This window comes from Daktulosphaira vitifoliae, unplaced genomic scaffold (assembly GCF_025091365.1).
Source record: "Daktulosphaira vitifoliae isolate Bord-2020 unplaced genomic scaffold, ASM2509136v1 Scaffold_1, whole genome shotgun sequence".
Classification (NCBI taxonomy): Eukaryota; Metazoa; Arthropoda; class Insecta; order Hemiptera; family Phylloxeridae; genus Daktulosphaira; species Daktulosphaira vitifoliae.
The window spans coordinates 33669356-33680073 of record NW_026099572.1 but is presented as its reverse complement, the minus strand read 5'-3'; the positions used below and the strand labels follow the sequence as shown (position 1 = coordinate 33680073).

At 25.0% G+C, this 10718-nt stretch overlaps 1 protein-coding gene across 3 annotated transcripts in view; it reads right to left on the bottom strand.

Moving 5' to 3' along the window:
* LOC126894530 (methyl farnesoate epoxidase-like) overlaps positions 1 to 8817 on the bottom strand; it is a 10361-nt gene extending 1544 nt beyond the window's left edge. Inside the window, exons 1-8 of one of the 3 annotated variants that reach the window (XM_050665600.1) lie at positions 8595 to 8817; positions 6249 to 6500; positions 5979 to 6130; positions 5626 to 5889; positions 5282 to 5565; positions 5076 to 5193; positions 2759 to 2900; positions 2030 to 2674 (exon numbers count right to left, since the gene is read on the bottom strand). In XM_050665600.1, the coding sequence (XP_050521557.1) occupies positions 2469 to 2674; positions 2759 to 2900; positions 5076 to 5193; positions 5282 to 5565; positions 5626 to 5889; positions 5979 to 6130; positions 6249 to 6500; positions 8595 to 8676 (1500 nt within the window). In that variant the 5' untranslated portion in view covers positions 8677 to 8817 and the 3' untranslated portion in view covers positions 2030 to 2468. Of the gene's footprint in view, positions 1 to 2029; positions 2675 to 2758; positions 2901 to 5075; positions 5194 to 5281; positions 5566 to 5625; positions 5890 to 5978; positions 6131 to 6248; positions 6501 to 8594 lie in introns of those variants that run through there. The other 2 variants (XM_050665601.1, XM_050665602.1) reach the window with 2 other exon arrangements.
* Positions 8818 to 10718: the final 1901 nt, after the last annotated feature.

The following is a 10718-nucleotide window of genomic DNA, read 5'->3' as shown; positions in this document are numbered from 1 at the left end:
ATAATCAACATCTTTCAAAGAAAAATGACTGGGAAGAAACTAAGAGGACGCCCAAGAAAATAATATTTTGAAAATATCCTGAAACTCATGAATTGTGCGTTTTTTGATTCACTGAAGAATTTTCCATCAAACAGGGAGGNGTGCGTTTTTTGATTCACTGAAGAATTTTCCATCAAACAGGGAGGAGTGCCTTCAAAGACAAGGCATTGATTTTTATAAATGATGATGATGAATAAATACAAAATAATGAATAAATGAATACATGAATAAAAACCTATTATATTAATTAAATTTAATATGAAATTTATATTGAATTTAATATTGTAAATTTTACAGAGAAATAATAAAATATCGAAAAGACGTTATACATTCTTTTAATATTAATCACTCAGTGATATCTCTTAAAATAATTATTAAATTATTAATTGTTAATCCCAAAAAGAAATCAAACAGATTAACACCGAAGTATTTTTACGATAGTGACACAGATATGATGAAACAATGATAGTACATTTCGAAATTTTATGATAAATCGAACATTCCAATTAGAAATGTCACCACATAAAAGGAATTATATTATTGTACAGCGCCTTTTACAATAATTATTGTAGTAAATAATTGGTTATACATGTTATACTAGTGTTAGTGCATAATAATGAAATTTCAAAAAATATCATGCATTTGAGCAGGTTTATCTACTATGTGATAACAAATAATAATCAAGTGTTTACTATTAATGTATGTATAATTCTATAATGGCTATTTGAGTTACTATAGCGTAGGCGTATACAAGGGGGCACTCGACCCCTTGACTTTTTATAGAGTCATATTTCATGGAGCCAATATGAAAATTTTTTGTTAGGAATATTAAATATAAACTCCGAAAAATAAAAGTGAACAATTATTTTGTGACTCCTAAACATTTTTACTGTCCTTTAAATAATAAGGTATACAATGATGAATTATTGCAATCATTTTGGATAAGTTTGTTTATCAGATGCTATATTAGCAGACTATTACATCTTTCATAGAGAGCTATTATATAGAGAAACTATTGCCATGTCTTTTCTATTATTACCATACATAAGATAAATAAGATTTGTGGTCTTATTATTATGTATTACGAAGTATTTTTTTGTATCTAGAACCTATGTGTAATCGCTCCGTGTTGTCAGAGATTTCATATTTTCATTTTTCATATGTTAAATTAAGGCTACATTAATTTTTAACTTAGATGCGAAGCTGAGAAAGTATTGATTTTATCATGATATGCATGTTTTTGTACATCCATGAAAATTCTCAGCTCTCATTGGACCGATTTTGTAGGTTTATGTGTCAAAAGAATCTAATTTTAATGTAGTTAAATCTACCCAGTGTCCAAAATTTAACAAACAATTTTATTCAAAAAAATGAAAAAATATCTCAAAAGTACAGTAATGTAAAAAATGATATTTTCAATATATTTTTTCTGCATTTTAAAAATACTATAACTTTTTATAGTTTATTATTATTCATAATAAGATATTACTAAAAGAAACTAGAAAGAATAGCTTTGTTTTGTAATGCTTAATATAAAAATTCGTAGACAAAAACTTAAATACAGGAAATTTGGGAAAAACGGGGTAATAATGAATTTTTTTTTTTTTCAAATATTTAATTGAGATACATGTTCAGTATTTGTTATCTAGTTGTCGTATTTAATTACCACCCAACCTTGAAATTATGATTAAAATAAATATTATCTTTTTTTTAAAAACAAATATTTTAAAACCAAAAACTATAACATAACTTATATTTTTAGTAATTACTCAGGTATAGTTTAAAACAGAACACAATGAATAAAAACTTATCTATCTATAGAGTACTATATCCATATCAGACACAACATATTTTATCGATTGATTGTTAGTTAAATTATCCAACAGATTTTTAAATGTATATATTAAGAATCGAATTATACAGCGTGGTTTTTTGTAACTCTAGTCACTCAATTTCTCAAAATAATACTTTTTTTAATAATTTTGTTTTTGTTAGTAATATACTCATTTCCATTTATCTGTTATAAAATTATTTTTAGGTCCATCCCTTATATATTACAAGGGTGTGAATTTTATTTTTAAAATGGTAACATACATATTATACTAGCTTATAAAATAGAAAATTATCTAATTATAGAAATTACTGGTCGATAACAATTTTTGAACAAGTAATTTGGAAGTTATTCTCATTTCATACCTAAGCGGGAAGAAAAGTATGGTCGGTAAATGACTTATGATAAAATTAGTAGCATCTACTCCTCACCGCCAGTCATTACTTTAAATTGTTAATAAATTTTGAAATACGGGTCCATAAGTTGTTATCAATCAGTCATTTTTTGTTTTACAGGCTAACATAAAAGAATCACACTGTATATCTAAGACATAGTATCAATAATTAAATTTAAAAGGATATTAATAAATTTCATTCCATCAAAATCTTTTGTCTGAATTCGGAAACGAACGTCTTGGTATAAAAAGAGCTGAAAATGGCGACGGCGATACAGTAACTCCTTCTTGGTGTATATCAGGCAATTGCACGCCTTCTGGAACCTTAAGCTCGAAATTTTGAAGAATTTTAGCAACAAACATAAATACATTTGTTTTAGCCAATACTTCACCTAAACAACGCCTTCTACCTACATATATATTATATTATATTATTAGTACTATTTATTAATAGTTTACAAAATGTTTATAGAAAAAAAATAGTTTAAATTTACCTATTCCAAATGGTATGAACCAACTGTCGTTTATGATTTGTCCTGTTTCATTTAAAAATCTTTCGGGTCGAAAATTTTCAGGATCACCCCAGTGCTGTTTATCCATATGCACACTCCATATACTTGCCAAAATAAGTGTATCCTTATACAGTTTAATAATAAATTTCAATTTATGTAAAAAATATGTATAATATTGAAATTATTTCTAGTTTTGGCTAAAATTTCCAAGAAGTGACTGATAATAAAATGTTTATTAATGTTTCTAATTTATAATAAACTAGAAGGAGTATCGATATAAGTCAATATTGACCATATCAGAAAATCGATATTAGGTTTTTTTTAAACCGATATCTCCTCCTAAATAAGCAATAATGCAATAAAATTTAACAAACATTTTTTTCTTTAATTTTCACTTCAACTTATTAGTTTTAAATAATTTTATTAAATAAATTTTTTTTGTATAGTTCAAAAAATAGTTATTTAATTTAAATTTATCTATTTAGTCGTCTTCAATATTAAATAATTTGTAGAGTATTCAGTAAGTTAGGAAATTAATTTCAATTGTTTTAATAAATGGCCTGTTTCCTTACATTATGGACACTGTATAAAAATGTATACTTTAATTGTACCTAACTTCTTTATTTATATTACAAAAAAATGTAGGAATATAGTATTTTTTCATTTTTGAGGGTTATACATAATTTTTATTCTAAATAACAATTATATTGAATTTTTATTGCTTAAAACTTGTAAAATAACATTTTTGCAATTCAACTAATATTTTCTATAACCAACTTGATAAACCATGCCAGTAAACATAAAATATATAGTAATTTTTCAGTTTTTACATTTTTAAAAAACGATTTTACTCAACTTTGGTTACCTATATATTATATGGTATATGTTAACCTTATTACATCAGTCTCATATATTGTATAAATCATGTTTATAAGCATTAAAAAAATCCTAGAGTTGTAATTAGTGAAATTACAGGAAATCATTTTAAAGAATTCCTCAAATGGACATTGCAAAGAGTTATAAAAAGAAAACGAAATATATTACTGTTAATTTTTTTATGTATGAAATAATTTTCATTTTTTAAATTGTTTTGTTTCAGTGCAATTTGTAATGTCAAATCTATTATAGGTATTATATCGGAAAAAATTTCGTCTGATCTGATTTAATCAGGTTTATTTTCACAGAAATTAAAAAAAATATTTTTTCTCTCTTTATTTCAAATAATATCCTTAAAAAGTCATCAGAGAATTTTTGTGGTTTATGTTATATAGGTCATTATTTTGTAAAACTGAAAGTAAAATATTTTTGTAATGTTTGGATTAATTGTAATTTCCTGAATTATTGTTACTAGACTAGGAAATAAATATTTATAAACACTTTTGAAAACGATTGTATTATGAATTTTGTAAAAAAAAGAAAAAAAAATATTTTAGTATATAAGACGAAATTGAATGAATTGAAAAGGAGCGAAGACCTCGGGAGTACCGAAGGTAATCTCTTTTCGCGTGGTACGTTTGTGACATTAAGTTTTCATTTTGTGTATTATTTATTTATCCTGTTTTAAGTGTATAATTATTTTGTATGTTTTATTTTGTTTGATTATATCTTTAATAATTACATTTGCGTTATTATTGAACTATTATTACTATAAGTTATAACAAAAAGGTTGTTACGTATATATTTAAATACAATACTTATTAAGTAAGCAAGAATATCTATTTATTTCTGAAAGAGGTAATCAATAAATTATTAGTTAGAGCTCTATAACTTATTTTTATTTTTCAATACTTTATACTTCATTTGAATCAATATAACAAAGTCAATTTGACAATGTTATTTATAAGAAATTGTTATTTTTACTTAATTATTATTAATAAAATTTTGTATGAAATTTGTTTAAATAGTGAACATAAATTCAAAAAGGGCTAGAAGGGGCCTAACCACCCACTAAATGAAAAAATGATGTATTATATAATTGTTGTATAAAAGTACTTTTTATGATGGCAGGAAATTCAATTGGCACCCTCAATAATTCTATTCTAATTGCGTCTATGGTTAATACTTAGATGGTCAAAAATTTGCCTTCTTTTAATGTCATTGTTAGTTATTATTATTGTTATTACTATTATACATCAAAATAAAACAAAAAAAAAAAATACATATTTTGTAAACATTTTACTGGACTAAAAAGGCTAAAGATCATGTTCAAAGAAATAGATAGGCTAGAATGAGCACTGATAAATAACCTGAAATGCACTGGGATCTAATTAATATATTATTTTTATAATTATTGACTTACATTGGGAATTTTATATTCTTGTAAACTAGTTTTTCGAATTGAGCGATGAGCTATAGCTATTGGAGCTACATTGCTATGCCTTTGAACCTCCATTAGCACGGCCTCAAGGTATGTTAAACTTTGAAAAAAAATTATAAATTTGAATCTTTTATTTATTTATTATAATAATAATATTTGAATCCGATAAGATTTTTAGTTTAACTAACTTGTTTTTATCAGATAAAAGAACTTCACGATCTCCTACTGCTGCATCTAATTCTGCATGGACTTTATCTTGTACGCTTTGATTTCTGAGAAGATGTAAAATTACAAAAGATAATGTACTACTTGTCGTTTCAGAACCGGCCAAAAACAAATCTAATAAAAGTACTAATAGTTGTTCTTCGGAGAAGGATTTTGTTGATTCTTTATTTTTTTCAATCTCTTTAAGAAATGCACATATTAAATCTTCTTCGTCGTTTACCCTATGCTTGTGATCTTCAACTGATGCCTAATTTAAACTTGAACTGTTTAAAGAATAATTAATTATCAAAATTCAGTATTTTATTACCTTAAGAAACGTATAAAACTCGTGTAATATATGTTTTATGTCTCTGTATCCTGAGCATTTTGGTGCTAAAAATCTTATAAAAGGCATTTGATTAAGAATTCCTCCTGACATATCTAACATTCTAAAGCTGACATGAGTCAGTTCCATCAGCTTTGCTAGTTTAGAGTCGTAAAGACCAAACCTTTGACCCGCTAACATTGCCCAAAGACCATTTAAAACAGAAACGTCAAACAATCCATTTACATCAATTGGCTTATTACCATTCTATAATTAATGAAATGAGTTACTGTCATATTCATAAAATTGAGTAAACAATCTAAAAAATGTTTAATTGAATATTTATTTTGACTCACGTCACTTCTTCTTATTAAGTCCAATAATAGATTATTAACTTCTTCATTTATAAGTTTTTCCATTGATATACTTCCAAATCCCATTTTACGCAAATGTTGCATACAGAATTTTCTTTGTTCAGTCCACATGGGTCCATCCACAAACACAATTCCTGCATTTTATTAAATGAATAATAATGTATAAAAAAGATTATTAGCTGATTTTTAAATATAAAAATTAATTTGGGTAAGTAATTTTTTAAAAGATATTAAAAATATATAAATTTTCACCTAATCTTTTGTAAAAAGCTCTAAATCGAAAAAAAAATCCGTCTGGTCGACCGTCAAAATCATCTTTACATAAAACTTGACGAACTGCATCGTAACCAGTAACAACGACAGCTTCTATTCTACCAAGTTTTACAGAAAAAACTTGTCCAAATTGTTGCGATAAATGGTCCCAAACTAAATGGTAAAAGCCTAATTTTTGCCTTAATTTTCTTATTTCCAAATAGCTCCCTACGAGGGGAAACCTCTTAGGCCCTGTAAAAATAAAAAAATTTAAATACTTAATTTCAATATAAATAAATTGCACTATATTTTCACTTTATTATTTACTAATACTATTTGAAGAGTGAATGTGTCAAACGTTCTATGTGCCAAAAACATATTTGTTCAGAAAACACAAAAAACAATGGTAACATGGGCATGTCTCACATATCGAACACCATCTATGAATGCAATTTTGTACAAGTAAATAATTTAATTGACATTTGAAACGCAAATAAGATTGTGGCCTTTGGCACATAGAACGTTTGACACATTCACTCTTCATTTATTTAATATAACAGATAAACTATATCCATTAAATGTTGATTAATTTGAATTTATCAAAATATAAATTGCAAGTTCAACCATGAAGTATAAAAATTGTCAAAAATACGTTCATTTCTTTTTATTATTTTAAATGTATTTTCGCATAAATATTTTTGTGGTTAATCTTTATAAAAATATATATTATGGATTACTTAAGTCCTATATCGTAATAAGTGATAAATAGGAATAACTCATGATAATTTAAATGAATCTACAAGTAGACTTAAATACAATGTTTATCACCTCACCTTTAGTACAAGCCATTTATAACGGTGTTAGCCACTGTATTGTTAAGAGCAAACAACTTGTATATTTATACAAGTACAATGTCCTTACGTTATCTTTAAAAAAAGGATAACCGTTAGCCTATTCAAAATAACAATCTCATTCCTGTTATCGATTACCCGATCATCCAGCATACTTAATTTATACATATTTTGATTTCTTTTAGAAAATAAGCGTATAGTGGTTAGGGGTTTAAAACCTACACCTGACCTATCTCAAGATCTTAACTAGTTTCTAGGTCAACTGTTTCATTATTGTTTACAATATACCGAACGTAATATTTTTCTTGTTTTAAATTAATGATTCCTCAAACAATGTTGTCCTTTTTGGTTACAGGTATTTAGTTTATAGATGCGTAGAGGATCACATAACAACTAATCAAAAACATGGGTTGTTGATATTACTATTTACAGCATCTGTACCGTTCGTATTGTGCAACGACAAGGTACCTCCTAGTGTTTATAATATGAGACTAAATAAAAAGCATCGAAAACATTATTTATGTTATTACAAGAAAGTTAGGCCTAAAGACATTTAGTCATCTAACCTTGAATTCTACGATGTAGATTTTAATAAGCCGAAAATACTTGAAAGGCTTTACTTAAAAATAACTTTCTATAACACAAAGAAATGTTTAAATATAACTTGAAATCATTACCATTTTTATCGGTATCTAATCCTTAAAACTTCATTGATCGAAAGTTTATTTAAAAATTGAAAAATCTTCTATTTAATTCTGTGTTTCTATTTATAACACTAATAAATGTATATATTTTTTTCAAAAAGAAAATAACGAAAATTAAAAATATAAAAATTATTCTATCAAGGAAACTTAATTAAGTAAATTACAATCAAATTTTTGTTTAATTTTTCTAAATTCACCTATTAGATAATTCAAAAAGAAAAAATTAATTATGCTATCTTAAAAATAATTTTAAAAATCTAACAATTATTATATCAAAATAAATTTTTATAAAATATTCACAAAACCCATTCTAAATTAATATGAAAATACCAATTATTCACTAAGATAAGTAGTTTATTATAAATACATTTGAAACACTCTAATAAATTTTTTACCATGGCAATAATTTCGATGTATTCTTACATCAAACGTATGTTAATCATTGTAAAAAGTTTAAACTTGAAATGTTTGATATTGACTTTTTTTTTGAGTTATACTTGAAACATATTAATTATAATATGCTAATCATAATATTATAATATTGTAATTATTATATTACTAACTGATAGTTTACTGATAGAGGCTGTTTTCGATTTATATCAAATTAAACAAAGAAAGCTAAAAAATAATAACATTTTTTATAAAAGGTTCCAGTTTTGATTTATCAATTAAAAATTTTAAAGAATTTTCATTTTCAATATTTTTAAAGGGTTCCTTTAATTTATTTATCAAACAAATGTTGACCATTTTTTAACCAAAAATATAATTAATGTTGCCGAATTAAATCTTACCGATAGGATATTTATGAGGTGTGATGATGTCCAATATGCAAAAAATTATTAACACAAAAATAATAACAACGGCGAATAGCATAATTGTATTCAAAATTTAAAAAATAACACTACTTGTATATCTGCAGCGTGTCTTATGCCTATGCGCCGAAAGAATGGATTGAACGAGTGATGCTGACTGGCCTCCGGATTTTGTTAAAAAACTGTACTTCTTGGGAAGGGGTCTTCCGTTTATTTTCCTTTTATTTGTTTCTTTTCTTTTTTTTTATACTTACTGTTCCTTCTGTATTTTGGCGATCTTATCCTGATCCATTCAAAAAATAGAAACACTTTGTTGGACACTATAGAAGTTCTAGTCCCATTTACATAACATTAATATATGTACAAATGTACACTATATTATATATAAATATATTACATCAATGAACTAAACTATTGTTGGTATGAATATAATGTGATCAATGTGAAGCTATTTCGATAATCGGCCGGAAATATTGACTTATCTTAAAGGGCAAAATTACCATTTATTACACATACTTTGGCAATAAAATATTTAATAAGAACTAACCTTCCTTATAAATTGAATCTTAAAATTTTTTGGCATGTTATAGTACATTATTACTTGTTATTTTATAAAACTTACATGATGTATTATAAGTTGATGTATTGAAAATTTAAGTTAAGTTTAATTTTTAGCTTCGATGAGAAGCTGTGAAGGTATTAATTTTACCAAAATGTGTTTTTTTTTTGTGTCTATTGCCATTTTTTATTATTAATAATAGGGGAAGTTGACAAACTTCCTTTGTTAATTAATTACTGATGGATAATTATTTGAAAGAGGAACATACATTTGAATTTACCTTATGTTCCAGAATAATTTACTGTTATTCTATTTGTTTAAATAATAAACCTCTAAGAATTATAATGTAATGGAACTAAAAACATCAAAAGCAATATAGTATTTCCCAAGTTAATGGTAATTGAAAGAACTAGAGTAAATAGCTAATAAAATTTTGTCTTCATAGTCACAACTTTAAAATAGTTAGCAATCTTATTACAAACATAATTTTGGTTTCTAACCTCATTCACTGCCAGCGATATAATCCTTACCGATTAACAAATTTTTCTTCATACTTAGAAATATATTATAAATATTATTTAATTCCTTTTATATAACAAAGAATCTTCATATTTGTTTGTTAAATTAGTTTGTAAAGGTTATTATTGTTTAACATTGGATTTATTAGAAAAATATCGTTTAAAAATATTTATTTTTTAAGATTCAGTGACGCAAATGAATAAAATACATAACTTCTCCATTTAAATACATAAATAGCTATATAATAGTTATAGCTATTACAAATAATACAAATTTAACTAGCAGTATTTTGAAATGTATGATGTAATAATAGTAAATTTTTTGTTGTTCGAATCCAATTTTAGTGATTAACTCATGATTACGGTAGTTTAATTAATTAAGAATATATTTAATTTTTTATTCAATTTTTATTTAATAACTTGTGATTAAAAATGTGACCAAATCAAAAGAGCATACAATGTCAATTTTGTGATTTTATAAGAAATTGTCCTAAATGCCCATTTAAGTCTTTTGCAATCGTTATTTTTAGAATATATTGTTGACATTTTTACACATTTAAGTCATTCAGTCAGCTGATTTACGGATGAAAAAATTTTTACTAATTCCTAAAAATTATCTCGATGATCAACTTTGAATATGTTTAACTCTTAATAGTTTTAATAGTTTACAATATCTTAAAATTGAGTTAACGTTATTCGGCTATTTTATTAAATTTTTAAAACGAAATATTTAATATTAATATAGTTTTGTTTAATTATTGTCAAACACAATACTTTTCATTATTTGATTAAGAGAGAATCAACTAATTTGATAATTTCCATAAATGGACTTTTAAATATTAATACTATTACATCCAGCCAATTATATCAAGAATAGTTGCGTTAATTATAATATTCTAAATAAATATATTTGGGAAACCCAACTATTATATAATGGCAGGGGCCATAATTTAATAATAAGAAAATAATTCCATTACAAACTCGCGCCAATGGCCATTTTCATTTTTTTCTAGAAAGTTGTTAAAT